Raw genomic sequence first — 16236 nt, 5'->3', positions numbered from 1 at the left:
TCCTTACCGAACCCACCCATCCTCCCCGTTCTGCGAACTGATACCTAGGGTTAAGGTCATCCCTTTCAGGGCCCTAGTTTTACATGGCACCAGTGTTGGTTCTCTCATGGCTCTGCGTCTCCTGGCGCGGAAAAGCTGTGTGCAAAGAACTGACGTCAGCGCGCGGAGGCGGCGTCTATATACTCCAGCGACGTCATCACGGCGCCCGACGACGGACGCGGAGCCGCAGGGGACGCCTGCAGACGACGCCTACCGACGCGCAGGGGTACTGCTACGCAAAAGTTTCCGGATCCAGACTGACGCCTGGGGATATTCTAAGGTAAGGAATCTAACACTAACTAATGTTTCTTACAGATATATCGTTACCGAAGGTAAGTAACTTGTTCGTTACTTACCTGTAACTACAGTTATCCAGTATTGGTATCTTTCATAGATTCACATGCACCCACCCTCCTCCCCGGCTGGGCAGTTCTTATTATGGATACTACTTCTCACTTGTGCTGGGAAAATCTGAGGAGAACTGCCGTGGCTGGGAAGGTTCTAGAGGGTGAGGTTAGCTGATTGGCTGAGGCTACATTTTCAGTTCTTTTTACATAATGAGGTAGATAGGCTGCTAAGTTTTGGGCCTAGTTGGGCCTATATCCTTTTCTAGCCTACTACTAATGGTTTTTAGGCACTGCTATATATATATAATTTACCGTGGGACTCCCGCCTCGACGACGGGGAATGATTCAGGCATGTGAATCTATGAAAGATACCAATACTGGATAACTGTAGTTACAGGTAAGTAACTTGTTTTCTTACCCTCCCCCGGTAAGTACATTGATGGCACGTTGGTCCACATCTCCAGCAACATACTCATATTTTTTACCACCCATTTGAAAAATGCACAGGTCTCTCTCATTGATTGCCAGCACGGACATACACTTCTAGACACACCTCCCGCCACAAGTTCTAGAATTGCGAACTTAGTGTTTCCGGGGTCCCACGCATGGGCGGGAATATTCTAATGCTTATGACTTTGATGAGGATACCCCTGGAAGAGAACTAGGATTACAGGTAAGTAACTAATCCGTTTTGTCTATGATCAACTTGGACACTGAAGACTTTATTGTTGAGCAGACCATGAATACTTTTTGTCAGGCATGATGATCATAGACCTCTATTGTTAGATGGTTTCTGGGAGGCATGGGCGCTTGTATGCTGCTGGCTGGCTTAGTATTTTTTAAATGTACCCTATGTGTCTTTCCACTGGCTTTCCTTCTACATCCCATGTCCTCTTGTCCTGAGTTACTGTTGATATGTCGCCTAAGTATAGAGGATTTTTTACTTGTTAGTTGAGCAAATAACATTTAGCTTTCATATTTACATTTGTGATATGCTTTGAGACACTTCCTTTGACAGTATTATCTTTTTGGTGGATGTTTCATAGTTTGCTTCATAATACATTAAAATTTCATAACCTCAAAAGGTTAAATGAAATGGATTCCCAGCCACTTAGTTTTAATCGCGTAACTTTTTAACTGCAGCTGGCTTATATTTAAATTGAAAGAAAACTAAAACATTTCTATCCATATATTTTGCAGATGGACTCCTAAAATAAAAACATGTCTTGTAAAAGTGTTCCAGGAATATGCCCAGAGCAAAAACTATCCAATCTCTTTAACTTAAACTTATATACCACAGATGGAGGACTAAAACTACAAGTAAATCTCATTAATTGACCTTCCGATGTGCATCCATAAATTCTGTCCACAATATTTACAAGTTACAATATATTCATTTATCCACAGATCTGAGGCAAGAACTAGCGGTACGAGAGAGGCAAACCGACGGAGTAAGAAAGTCTGCTCCTAGTTCTCCAACTCAGGATTGTGACCAGATTGATTCTGCTGTCCAAACCTCCCTCTCCCTACCGGCCACACCGGTTGGGAAATTAGCAGACAATGGCTTTCCTATACCTAAAGGTTTGTGTTAATCTTTTTGTGTGTTTGGACTAGTTACATTTTGTGTTCTAATTGTTGGAGATGGGTATGGATTACAGGAATTTACCGATTTTGCGTCGACATTGCTTGTCCTTCTTGTAGCAGCATTACACTATATAACCTAACTCTACACAGATTAGCAATGTAAACTAAGCAAAGCCTCTATAGTAGCCCCGTTGAGCCCATGCACAGTAAAGAAATAGCATTTTTCATCATCTAGCTCTAGCTCGGTATTAGTCTTTTATGTTGTGAAATTTAAATTATGCTAGAAAAAGCAGTCCACGTTGGAGGCCAGGAACAGAGATGGTAAGGAAAGATTTAGGCTCAGGTAGAGGATGGAGGCCTTTAAACTTGTTAAGTATATTAGTTCAGTTCACTGTTTTTACATTGTTCCAACTTTTACTGTGGTGCTATACAGTCTGTGAAGACATACAAAGTAAACTGCAAGAATGCACAGCATAGCACGTGCCATTGCGTTCAGCTGACTTAGACATAGTAGTCCAAGTGGAAACATAAATGAGCTCCATTAAGCAGAATGTTTACAACCTAAAGGTAATTGAGTGCACAGCACAGTTAATCTAATTAGTGGATATTGAGTGATGAATGTACATTTTGTTAACATGAAAGCTGGAGTATTTCTCGCTCACTCAGCAGTCTGAGGCCAGCAAGTGAAGGGTGTAAAGGTTGTGTGTATTGGCTGGAGGACTTACTTTGAAATTGGTAGAGAACGGATGACCACCCTGGGTTAAATTTGAAAGTAAATGTCTGACTCAAAGGACCCCTTTTGCAAGGCATATCTGATCTGGAGCCCAGCGTGGATTAACTAAGGAAACAGGCATGTGCTCATCATTAGTTGCTGGGCATATTGAATGAATATTACAGTTCAAAGCAGTACCAGATATTTTGTTTCCACACAGCACGAAGAGCGTCCATGATTCCTTTGTGTGAGCAGTTGAGAGTTACACTGGAGATTTCTTTTAATAACACATTTTTTTGAGTTTAATGGCACATGGTGGTCGGAGCTCAAAGTATACATTATGGATACAATTCGAATTAGATAGTACCAGTTATATTTAAACAATACGCTAACCTGCAAACATACAGGTCCAATTACTAAAACTTGGCACAGGTTACCACATAATTCACTGAAAGTAGTATGTCTAAATGTATGTGTAGTGGCGACAGAGCTGCTCATTTTTGGTATCTACGGGTCAGAGAGCTGTAAGGGCCGAATTTAAAGAGGGTCTGATGGTGGTACGGGGTGTGCCAGGAGCTTTTTGACTTATGCAAGCAGTGAAAATATTTAATGTAAAAGTTTAGTCGAAGAGAAAGCAAAGTGAAAGCTTTTTCAATGTGTGATGGAAATCTTCGGTTTGTTTTTCACTGTTTTCCTTCATAAACAAATTTTAAAGGGGGCAGTTGATATTATCTCCTTAATAAGAGTTGTTCAGATGGATACATCTTCCGCAGAGTCATCCCTCCAGGCTTCAGACCAGCTTTTCCAGAGCAATATCTCTTCAGCGCCACTAGGTGGTGCTTGCCGATTTGACCTAGACTGCTTGCAAACATGACAACACTAGAGTATATTAGCAGCCAATTTGCATGGCGTTATCGGTTCTTGTTTTTCAGCACCTCATCAACTGGTCCAGAGTGCTCTCCCTCTGTGTCTCACTGACAACATTCATTTGCATTTTGACAGAAGTATGGTCAAATGTCTCCTCCAAGCATTTCAGGTTTTCAAACATTGTTGCAGGTATCCCACAAAAAGGTTTTCTTGCATGACGTTTGCGGGTGGTGTTCTGGGATCAGAACATGTTGCAGTCTGTGATTCCTGTTTCTCAGTGCAACCGAAGGGCATGAGAGAGCAGAGCAGGCAGCAAAGTGGTTTTTGAAAGACACCCAAAGTGAGATTCCAAAGCAATCTTCCTTACCTTCAGATAAGTCACCTGTTGGCATAGGAAGGGTAAGTCGGCTTCCTTCAGGAAGCAGTCCCACTTACTGGACACTTCAGAATCTCTTCACCGTTCCCTTATACCCGAATTTCTCATAATCAGGTAAGACATGACACTGAAAAAGATGAGACTGGAACTTCTGTCTCCATCAGCTTACTCAGCATAGTTCAAGGCCTTCCAGCGGGCTATGCTGCAGCGTTTCAGAGTGGATTTATGTACCCTCTGGTCGCTCGACACAAAGAGCACATTCCTGTAGGCTTGTTGAGCTCAGGAGGGGGCGCTCGGGTGCTTCTCAACATAGCACTTCTACTGGCTCTGGTACCTAAAAACAAATCAAACCCTGCCAAGGCACTGTTTCCCATTCAATCTGACCCTTTTTCATGCAGATGGATGCATTCAACAGAATCTACTAAGACAACGCCATTAAAGCTGTCACTGTCAAGTGTTTGATTGCGTGGCAAGAAAGTTGAAGCGAACCTCAACAATGTTCTCTTGGCAGAACTCATTCCTAGGGCTCAGAAATTCGACCCGATAAAAGAGATCTTCTCAGACTCTGATGCCCTAGTAATGCCTTATAAAGACTTAAGCTGCACTGATGATTATAATTCAGAGACTAAAACGTGTTCCCGACTAGAACACTAATATTGGGTTAGTTCTGTACTTAACAAATGTGACTGGCATAGACACTTCACCCGAAGGCGACACCCCTGACCCGCTGACCATGCTTCAAGGGAAGGTTAATCTTTTTCAACTGATCTACAAAAAGCAACTTATGGCTTGGAATGGACTATGCCCTCTTAGAGTCAACATTTTGACTGCGATCTTGCAGCTTTCCTCCTAAGTGACTCAGCACTTTCTTTAATTGTAACCAGGTTTTCCTGGGTGGTGTCATGGCTGTATAGGAAACGCCATTTCTGGGCCCATCAGTCTTCAAACAGCTCATGTTGGCCATGACTTTTTTTTATCTTCTTACTCTTCCCTTGATAGTATGGATTTCAGGCCTCTTCCTTGAAGCTAAATCTGGACGCCTTCTCCACAGAACCTCTTTGGGCAGAAGTATCTTTTTGCTAAGTAGCCTTGCTTATAGCACTTCACATGCCACCTGATGTCTGGGCTGATATGTCCATGCCTTATGGAAGTTGCCAAAACCTAGTGATCAGCTTCCCAGACCACATGAAAAAACAGTTTATGGATTTGGTCAAAGATGGTTTGGGTGCATCCAAACAGATCGTGTAAAACTTCCTGGATTCTGTGGACACCATGGCTTGATCCATGGGTGTGGCTGTCAGGTTGCCAAGGCATACTTTGATGCATACTGCTGGCATTCTGTAGATATCCAAGCCACACTCATGTAATGAGCCCGCTTTTTCTCCTCAGCAGCCCTTACACAGATTGTCCTTTCCTTGGTTCTATCCAGGCTGGACTTCTCTAACAGTCTTTACCTCGGCCTCCAAATTGGTGAGCTTAAACGCCTCCAGCTTGTTCAGAACCAAGCTGCCAGGCTGCTGCTGAATATACCCAGGAGGCAATCCATCAGACCTGGCCTTAAGCAACTACACTGGTTGCCAATTGAGCAACGTGTGGCCTTTAAAACTGGGTGCATTCTGTTCCGCTCTCTGAACGACTCTGGCCCTTCCTTTATCAGAGATCTTTTCAAAAAATATTGCCCTTCCCGTCATCTTCGATCCACCTACAAATCACTCTTGACTGTGCCTCCTTTCAAGAGGAAACGCCACGGAGGCAGCTGCTTCGACCACCAAGCTGCTGTACTCTGGAATTCTCTTCCTCTTCATATAAAGCAGATTGATAACATGCTTAGCTTTAGGCAATCTCTGAAGACCTGGCTGTTTTCTCAAGCTTACTACTGATAGCACTGCTTGTCCTTTGACTGTCCTGTTTGGCTCCTTCTACAGCGCCATGAAGCCTCCGGGCGTACGAGCGCTTAACAAATCCCAACTAACATTGTAACATTGTAATTGTCTTCCAGTGGTGACTTGACCATTCAGAGAGATAGCCGACTCCTCCCTGGAATTCTTAAAAAAAAAAAAAAACTCAGATCTACATCTCACTTGCTGAGAGTACCCTTCCCAGAAAGACCGTTCTATGAGCAATGTGAGAACATTCTAAGCTATTCCAAGGCAGCCCAGTCCTGGTAGAGGTAACCAGCAACCTGTCTATTCCACCTATTGGGAAATGATGACCACAGATCACGGAGTCATTCAGGTAATCCGCCAGGGCTGCCCCCTTCCTTTGTGCCTTTTCTTCGGGGTCTCCTTCTACCACCCAGGTGATGAAAAAGTTGTCATTTTGTTGGAGTCTCTGCAAGGAAAGACACACTACTCTGGTCTATTTAATTATTAGTCCCCAAAAAGGATGGAGGTCTGAGACCCTTCCTGGATCTCGACCTTCTTAGATTCTTCATCTGAAAGGACAAGTTTAAGATCCTGACCCTTAGCCACACCTTACTAGACTTGAATGCAGAAGATTGGTTGGCATTCCTCCTAGATCTCATCTTCCAGTTCATGGCGGTAGGGAGACGGTGGCAGCATCTTCCAGACCCGCTGCTGTGCTCGAGAGTGTTGTTCAGATAGAACAAAGCTGGTAAAATTAGGGGGCTGCGAGAAGCGCTTTAACGAGCGCTATACGAGCGGAACCTTTTTACAGTCAGAACCATTTTTAAAATATAGTTTGTATTTTTAATCAGGGCAGACTCGTGCAATCCATAATTAAATAGCATTCTCTCCCTCTAATCTCCTGGACTCGATCTTACCGTCTGCCTGCCTCGGTCCGACCCGGCAACAGTGCCGTTGTGCGGAGGGCGGACAGGCAAGAGCCAGGCAGACAGCACTTCCGGTTTCCCGGAGCTGAGGTCAGCGCTCTAGTGGCTGCCTCACTCCGGGCTATTTAGCCACGCCCTTCCTATAAGCGCGCAGCGGTTGCGCGCAGGGGGCGCCTTCGAGCGCGCCTAAGAAGCGCCGAAGAAAAGCCCGTCTGCGCCCGTCCGCGACAGGACGGGCGAGGGGCGATGGACTCTGGTCCTACTCTTCAAACCGACACCGGTAAGGATTCCCTATCCCTCTGCTACTCATCCCTATTGTTACGCAGTCTTAGACCTGCCACATGTTGTAGTACAGTCATACCTTGGCATCGCATTGAGGCTGCCTACTCCTGCCCTGAATGTCGCCGCCTATCCAACAATAACGTGTCCCCCCCAGACCCTCATACCTCTGTCAAGGGTTTGAAAAGCTTTCTATTAAATGTACGTTCCTTACCTAAACACCAGCATCAGGTCTGGGACTTAATACACTCTATCCAACCGGACATATGTTTCCTTGTGGAAACATGGCTAAAACCCCACACTGTCACAGCCATTGCAATGGGGATTCCCTCTGGGTATAAGATTAAACACCTAGACAGAGACATTAAAACCGGAGGCGGTTTAGCAATTATATATAGGGATCATATACAATGTACTATTATTGAACAACATTCAAACGCACAACTAGAAACTCTGCTTTTTAAAATTCACTTAACTAATCATTTCACCTGGAAAGGGGCCCTGGTTTATCGACCACCGGGAGCAGATCTTAATTTTGCACTCACCCTTCAAGAAATCTTAGCCCCACATATAAAATCCAAAGAAGATTTTTTGCTTCTAGGTGATTTTAATATACACGTTGACCAGCCAATGTTAACCGAATCCACGGCTCTAATCACAGATCTATTGAATCTGGGCTTGGAATTAAAATAATCATGGACCTACTCATATAGGAGGACACATGCTTGACCTTATATTCTCTAATTCTACCAAAATTAACTGTTCCCTGGCTACAAGCATATCGTGGACTGACCACTCTTTGTTGGAATTCACACTACCAACCCCTGCGAGACCCATAAAGAATGTCCCTTCCCCCCCCTCTTGGAGACGTCAATGGCACAAAGTTAATGCCAGTACGGCTCAAGAGGCATGGACAGATCCTATCTTTTTGCAATCTGATACAGCAGATACTGCTTTAGCCAAGCTGAATAAATCTATCAAAAAAACCATTGACACCATTGCTCCTCTAAAAAGACATAAACAACATCCAGTGTCAAAACAAGAAAAATGGTATACAAAAGAATTGAGAGCAGAGAAACAAAAATGTAGACGTATTGAGAAAGCCTGGAGAAAAACCAAAACTGAAAACAATCGACTGATCTTCCTAAAAGCCCAATCAGAATATTACAAAAATATTAAGTCAGCGAGGAAACTACAATTGACACAACAAATAGCAGAAGCAGGCAACAGCCCTCAAGAACTTTTTAATATCCTGCAAAACTTTATAAAACCTACGGCGTGTGAAAGTTCAGATGACTTTTCACAGGATCTGTGCGACAAAGTCTCGCTGTTTTTCGAGGATAAAATCAACATTATCTATGAAAAAATATTAGCTGCCAACAATTCCAGCAAAAATCAAACTAAAATTTGCCCCACCACAATTCCCGCTTTAGACAATAAACCCTCTTTGACGTTTTTCCCCTCTATCACTCACACAGAGCTTCTTACCCTCTGTACCCATATAAAAACAGGATCCCCCAATGACCTTGTACCAGCTAAAATGGTCGGTCCTTTGCTCCCATTATTAGGTCCCCATATACTTGAAATGGTAAACACCTCCCTCAGAACAGGCCAAGTCCCGGCAGATTGGAAAAAGGCAGTGGTGAACCCAATAAGAAAGAAGGCATCATCCCCCTGGACAGACCTATCCAACCTACGTCCCATCTCTCTCCTACCTTACCTAGGCAAGATCACGGAGAAGCACGTGAACACCTATCTCTCTCAACACCTTGAAGCGACGGAAGGCCTGGACCATTCTCGATCTGGGTTCAGGCCGAACCACAGCACAGAATCAGCACTTCAAACAGTGACCAATAACATCAAAATGGCACTGGATGATGGTTGCTCTATGATTCTGGTGCTGTTGGACCTTTCCGCCGCTTTTGATACGGTGTCTCACAAGGTGCTTCTCCATCGCCTGAAGGAGGTGGGAATAGAGGGAGAGGCTTTGGCATGGTTGGAGAGTTTTCTGTCCGGGCGCTCCCAAGAGGTTAGGCTAGGCTCCCACAAATCCACCCACAGGGAGCTCAATAAGGGGGTGCCACAGGGCTCCTGTCTGAGCCCCACACTTTTCAACATATATGTGGCCCCCCTTGCCAACCTAGCAAGATCTTTCGGGTTCACCCCTGTATCGTACGCTGACGACACCCAACTTCTTTTTCCCTTTAAAACTCTTACACCTGCAATAAAAAGATCTTTTGCAGATGGCATGAGAGCCATTGCAGACTGGATGTCATCAAACTGTCTGCAGTGCAATGTCGGGAAAACCGAAGTTATGTTGTTCGGTCAAGCGACGACACACTGGTCATCAGACTGGTGGCCTCTGGAACTGGATCCTGTTCCCACCCCCAAAAGTAAGGTCAAGAACTTGGGAGTATTATTTGACCAACAACTCACCTTCAAGGACCACGTCAATCAAGTAGCCGGCACCTGTTTCCGGGCTATAGGGATGCTAAGACGTGTCTTTCCCTATCTCCCGGATCACCATAGGAAAACTCTGGTGCAGGCTCTTGTTATCAGTAGGATCGACTATTGCAATGGATTGCTCCACGGAGCCAATGAGGAGCAAATCAAGAAACTGCAGGTCATTCAAAATACTGCCGCAAGGATCGTCATGAATGCTCCACCCAGGACACCACCCTGCCCCCTACTGTCTCAGCTTCACTGGCTTCCTGTGAAGAAGCGAGTTCAGTTCAAGACTCTGTGTACCATTCACAAGAGCCTAATGGGGATGGGCCCTAAGTATTTCATTGACATCTTTCAGCCCTACATCCCAGGACGCTCTTTGCGCTCCAGCAACCAGCAATTACTCAAAATACCCAGAATTAAGAAAACCAGACAAGGTGGCCGTGCACTGGCCCACACCGGACCTACCTTATGGAACTTACTGCCGTTCGAACTGAGGTCAATCACCAACCACATGACATTTAGAAAAAACTTAAAAACCCATCTGTTTCCCAGCTATTAATTGTCATTCTATCCCTGGACACATTTTTACTCTCATTTCCATCTGCAGTCATAGCGCGGAGATACCCCTTCGGGGGTCTAGTCTGGCGCTTTATAAGCATATAAAATAAAAATAAATAAATAAAAATTCTTCCCACAGATACTACCAGACGTTCACAGCGGGGTCCCAGCAGCATTAGTTCATGGTACTAATCTTCGAACTGACTACCAGTCCATACAAATGTGATGGCAGATGTGGCGGCTTCACTGTGATGGTAAGGAGTCCATGTGTTTCCATACTTGGATGACTGGCCAGTGAAGGTGGCGTCTGAGGCTCTGGTCAGGGTAAAGCTTTCAAAGGAAGAGGACTCTCCTGCACACATCAAGCTCTACTGTTGATGCCCAAAAGTCGCACCACTCTGTTAGCAGGGCTAACATTCGTAAGGCTGTAATGAATGTCCCATAAGAAGACTTTTCTTTCTCCGAGGTTACTAGATATTGACAAATTTTCTGACTCCATTCCCTGCTCTGCAGGTATTACACATGTTTGTCCTCATGGCCTTGTACATCCTGTTTTACACACCAGATAGCATATCAGGGCCCTTCAGTGGTGCCTGAGGTCTCAATGGCTCCTTCATCATGAGTCTCATGACTCCGATGTAGTTGTCCCTCTCTGTTCATCTGGATCTATACTGGAGGATGGACCCCCATCTTCAGTTTATTGATGGGTCCTTTCAGCCCTCTGAAGTCTCAGTTTAAGTGGTCGAAGATGCCTTCTCGCTGGGCAGGTGTGTCATCTGATCAACATGATGGAAAGTGTGGGATTTGGTTGATTAATATGGACCATCTTCGCCAGCACAGAGTTCTCTCTATACTTTGGATGTTAGGTTTCATTTGGATTGGAGGAAATATTTAAGTAAATCTAGTCAGGGTTTATTTTTAATTAAATATGTTCCTTTTATCACTGGTTTTTGTATGCCCAAACAGTCTATCTCTTGTACTGTTTCCTGAAATGCATTACAAGTCGGCCAAGCAAACATTAACAGGCAAACAAAAAACTTGCTGTATGAGAGGAAAAAAGAGACCCTGGATCTGATTTAGCTTTTGGTGGATGTGGTAGTATCAGCCGAGATGGCGGATGACATTACCTCTGCCATCTTTATGGTACTTCGCCAATGGTATTTAAAGAAGGCCAGTCCAGCCGTTTTCTCTGTACAGCACTGTTACAACAGTTCCTTTCAATGTACTGATAGATGGTCGATCCCCAAACTTTGACCTTTTTTGTTCTGAAACAGACAAAGTGGAAGTTTTGTTTCTCCGACAAGCGACAATACACCCTGGTAGTTTTCTCCCAGGGAGTTTTTCCCTATCCCTCACCACCAGGACAAGCAAGAAAATGAAGCTCTGGCGCTGGCCACCTTAATTATGGTGACATTGTAATGTTGTTTCTCCAACCGCCCCTACTCTGTTGGGCCACCACAGGAAGTATTCGGTCTCCGGAATACTTAAGGTCCTGACGTCTGTAAATGAGGCAGGCAGACTGAGGGTTTGGCGGGTAGGGTTTCTGGTACGTTTGCGACAGAGTACCCTGTCTACCAAACACTAAATCAGTCCCTGTGTCTGCTGCACTCTGTTGCCCAGTTTGAAACTTAAAAGCTGGTGCTATTGTGGGGCAGGATACTTTAAAGAATGTGTTTGGTTTGGTCTAATCAACTGTTGCATCTATACGTTTTTGTCATCTTTTGGCCTTTGTCCTACAGATGCATATTCTTTACTTGCTGTTCTGATGTTGATTGTCAAAACAGATCCTACAATGCAGAAGAAAAGTCACTAGCAATTTTTGTTCTGGATCATAGAACGTATCAATTAAGTCCACCATTTTCTCCTCTGTAAGCGGTAATACGTACTTCCCTCATGACAGACAAAGCTTATGCATTATTGGATTCTCATTGGTAGTTATAAATGTAGAGTATTAGAGGTAGTCGTAAATGTAGAATATTTCAGCCAGGTTGTGGGGAACTTTTATCATTTCTTTTCATTAATGTAGCAGATATAATCTTTATTGAAGGTAGACTTTTCAAAAAAGTCTAACTACAAATGACGCCTCCATAATACTAAGGTAAGTCAGCTTTTACTGAATTTTTCTCTCTGAAATAGCGAATTGAAAACTTAGGACAAACATTGCAGCTCCCAGCTGAAAAATTGAGCTTATTAGGGAGTTTTAAATACTTGCATTACAGTCCAGAAAAATGAAGGAAAGTGTTTCTTATAGTCTGACTTCATTATATCATCAGTCCCCCTCCCCTTCCCCGCTGGAGAATTCGTTGACACGCTTCACCGACCTCTCTATGGATCAGACAAAGATTATTATCTCTAAAATTAAAACCGGCTCAGCACTGGATCCTTGCCCGCTTAAAGTTCTTGCCCCTGTTATGGACACATTGATTCCGGCCATCACTTCGGTCTGTAACGTTATGTTTAGTTCCGGGATTTTTCCCGACTCCCTGAAACACACGCTGGTAAAACCTTTATTAAAAAAAGCCAACCTTAATAAAGACGACCTAAAAAACTACAGGCCTATTGCCAGTCTCCCATTTTTGGCCAAAGTCGTAGAAAAAGCCATGAATCAGCAGCTGTCGGACTTTGTAGAGCAATATCAGCTGCTCGATAACACCCAGTTCGGATTCCGCAAATGTCATGGCACGGAAACCGCCCTCCTGAAAGCGGCTGATGACATCAGAGCCATACGGGATCAGGGGGGGACAGCAGTTCTGGTCATGCCGGACCTCTCGGCGGCCTTCGACACGGTCGACCACAAGATCTTGGCCGACCGTGTCGGACGGATGGGGGTCCAGAATGCGGCGCTGGACCTACTTGTGTCGTTTCTGGCTAATAGAACGCAGGCGGTATCCCTAGGACCATTCCAATCCTCTAAGGTGTCGCTGCCGTGTGGGGTTCCGCAAGGCTCATCCCTAAGTCCGACACTGTTTAATATCTATGTGTCGGACCTTGCTATTGTCATCAAAGCATTTGGGATGAGCCTAACCTCCTATGCCGATGACACTCAACTGGTACTGGCCATTAAGGGGGATGGTGATGAGGTGGCCACACCCTTCACAAGAGGGATGGTGGCCATATGTGACTGGATGGCCACCAACTGTCTGAAGCTTAATTCAGATAAGACCGAAGTGGTCATTTTTGGTCACCTTTATCCTGGCTGGTCATCAGTTTGGTGGCCTACATCTTTTGGAACACCTCCTAGTCCAGCTCTTAAAGTCAGGACTCTTGGCGTCACCTTCGACGTGGGTCTTAGCTTCATGGCGCATGCCAACAAAATTGCAGCCACGGCTCACATGAAACTTAAAATGATAAGGAAAATCCTACCTTTTCTACCGGACTCAGTTAGGAAAACTCTGATCAGTTCATTGGTGTTGTCCGCCTTGGATTATTGTAACGCCCTCTTTCTACAGGCCCAAAATCGAGTGACAAATAAGATGCAGTCAATTCAAAACGCAGCAGCCCGTCTGCTTTCGGGACTTCCTAAATTTGCACCTGTCTCCAACACCATCAGGAAACTTCATTGGCTCCCGATACGCAGTCGAATTAAGTTTAAATCGCTGTGTATTGTCTACAAGGCACTTAACAATCAAGGCCCCCACTTTCTTAAACATAATCTTGTACGTTACACACCAACTCGTGCTCTCCGCTCCACCCATCATAATCATCTAGTAGTACCACGCACTAGAACAGTCACTTGGGGCGACAGACGTTTTTTGGTTGCCGCCCCAAAACTCTGGAATTCCCTACCTTCTCACATCAAGACTAGTCCATCCCTGCCAATATTCCGTAAACAACTCAAGACCTGGTTATTTGACCAATAGTTAGGAAGGCCCTGTTGGTTCACCTGGATGTTGACCTATGCCCTCAGCCAGCGCCGAGACGCCTACGGGTATTCGCCGCGCTTTAAAAATGACAATAAATAAATAAATAAATATCAAAAGTGATGCACTTATTCTTTTAAGGACCCAGCAATTTCCATCTCCTAGCATGCACTTTACTGACAGTTTGCTTCACAGCTTCAGTTATTTTTAGAGGCCATGTATGAATTATTTTTGTTACATCTTTATTCATATTCCCAATCCTGAACTCTGGTGAACTAGATTTAACCTAATATTTGTCACTATTGGATACATTATCAGCCTTGGCAGGAATCGGCAGTGTTCCTAACTTGTTGCAGATATCCTAGCTGTACCTTAGCCAGGGTATGTGATGACACCTATCACATAGGAGACAGTCTATAATGATCTCTGTATTCAAGGGGGTCTCGGGATTACACCAAATGGAACACCAGAAAATTAAAGGGGCCATATTAATGCAATCCTCGACATAGGGTAACCCAAGTTCTTCATGGACAGCATACGTTGGTGACCTGGGTGGAACTCTTAGTATATACCTGCATACCCTATTTCTTTCATCCTGCAAACACAAGTTAAAATGGGTGGTCCTTTTCTATTATAGATTTCAAAAAGTGTCTCAATAGGCTTTTTCCTAATTTTGGAGGGCAGGCTAAATAAAAAGCCAGTGGAATTGCAAACCTTCCCAGGGTCATGCAAAGGGGCCAAGACCCTCTGGAATCAAATGCAACACTCTGCTAGTGAACTCATATATTCTTACAATTGGGGTACCACACAGCACAATATATAGGTCTGATTCTTTTGGCCCCATGCCATGTCAAGCATTTTGGCTAACTTTGTGGCCAGGAGAAAGCCATCCATAAAACTAACAAACGTGTCTAAAAGTAATTAGAGCCCATTGGATGTTCTTGACATTAAAACAGCATCATCCGCGTGTAAAATGACAGGGACAGGCCGACCATTCACAGTCTGCATGTCCCTGCCCTTGCTAACTAGATTAGGGTGCAACCAATTTATATGTAATAATCAAAATAAGGTAAGCTCCAAAACACATCCCTGCTAGAATCTTCGTCCCTAGCCAACTCTCCCGGTATATTCACTCCTGGTAGCTTTAAGCTCTTAGCGAAGGTGCATATAAAAAAGACACCAGGAACTTTCAACCCCCATGAACTCTAACATGTCCCATCATTTTGATCTGATCACACTGTCAAATGTGGATGCGAGGTACATAGAGGCTAGGTAAATGGGGGCCACCTTTAGCTATTGTATATTTTCTGATTAATAAATTCAAATTGAGACACTGCTCATGTGTCCAGCCTGGCTCAAAAGCCATACTGCATGTTAGAGAGAATTTGTTTCAATTGCCTACAATATAATTCTATTAAAGATGACCCTACCAATGACTTTCACAAAGGATTCCAATAGAGAGATTAGCTTGTAACAACTGGGGGATGTGCAGTTCCCTTTTTAGGTCGAGCCTAGCGCAGCACACATGCACTGCTCTATGGGAGGCTTCATGGAATCAGTATAAACTTCAGTGTGGCTCAGACTACCCCCTCGGATTTAGTTGGCTGTAGCCTGTCTCATTGTGTTTTTGTAGCCTGCCAATGGGTAAACGCGGGCGCATGTCCCACCTTTTAGACAAATGTTCACTCCCACAGCCTATGCCTTGTGGGAGCGAGCAGAGCGCCACCTGCATTCCGGGAGAGGGCAATGGCAGCCAGGGTTCCATTTGTTGTGAATCAAGTTACTTTGATGTTGCTTTCACTTTTGCAGCCACGCTTGTTAGTATTATTTGGTTTGTTGTCTGCCGACTAGTTGCCCAGGCTCGGTGTCTGTCGGTCTCCTTTTGAACCTGTACAGCTAGTCAGTCTGTTTAAAACTCTGCCTTGAAAACTTGTTAGAGCGCCATTTCACACTGCTGTGCGTGCCCCCGCAGTTCTTTTCAGAAAAATAAGCCACATTAACTGCTTTGACTTATGCAGCTGCGCTTGTTGTTTTTTTTTTTTTTTTTTGCCCCGTGAGGTAGTAGAAGAGAAATTTCTTATTTTTGCTTAAAGTAATCCTGATACAAAATAATCCTTCACATGCCATGTATTTCCAATTCAGAAGAAAAAGAAACAAAAACGCATGACTAGCCACGGTTTGTGTATTTTTTCCCGGAAATATAATCCATCTAGTTTTTGAGTGCTCATACATTCTCAAGTAATGCCTGTCTGCTGGTTCTTTTAATCTCGCGACCTGTAGCAGACAATTATTCTCTTTAATTACTGTAATTAGGCAACTGCCTCGTGCGGCCAGCACGCGCTGGCTTCCTTCTCCCCAAGAATGCAGCCTTTGAC

General features: G+C 44.3%; 1 protein-coding gene across 2 annotated transcripts in view; it reads left to right on the top strand.

Moving 5' to 3' along the window:
• NDEL1 (nudE neurodevelopment protein 1 like 1) overlaps window positions 1-16236 on the top strand; it is a 418831-nt gene that overhangs the window by 223431 nt on the left and 179164 nt on the right. For both annotated transcript variants that reach the window (XM_086930644.1, XM_086930645.1), the window contains exon 6: window positions 1794-1967. In XM_086930644.1, coding sequence (XP_086786770.1) covers window positions 1794-1967 — 174 coding nt within the window. The remainder of the gene's footprint in view (window positions 1-1793; window positions 1968-16236) is intronic.

This window comes from Lissotriton vulgaris, chromosome 7, assembly GCF_964263255.1.
Source record: "Lissotriton vulgaris chromosome 7, aLisVul1.2, whole genome shotgun sequence".
NCBI classification, from domain to species: domain Eukaryota; kingdom Metazoa; phylum Chordata; class Amphibia; order Caudata; family Salamandridae; genus Lissotriton; species Lissotriton vulgaris.
This window is presented reverse-complemented; position numbering and strand designations above follow the sequence as displayed.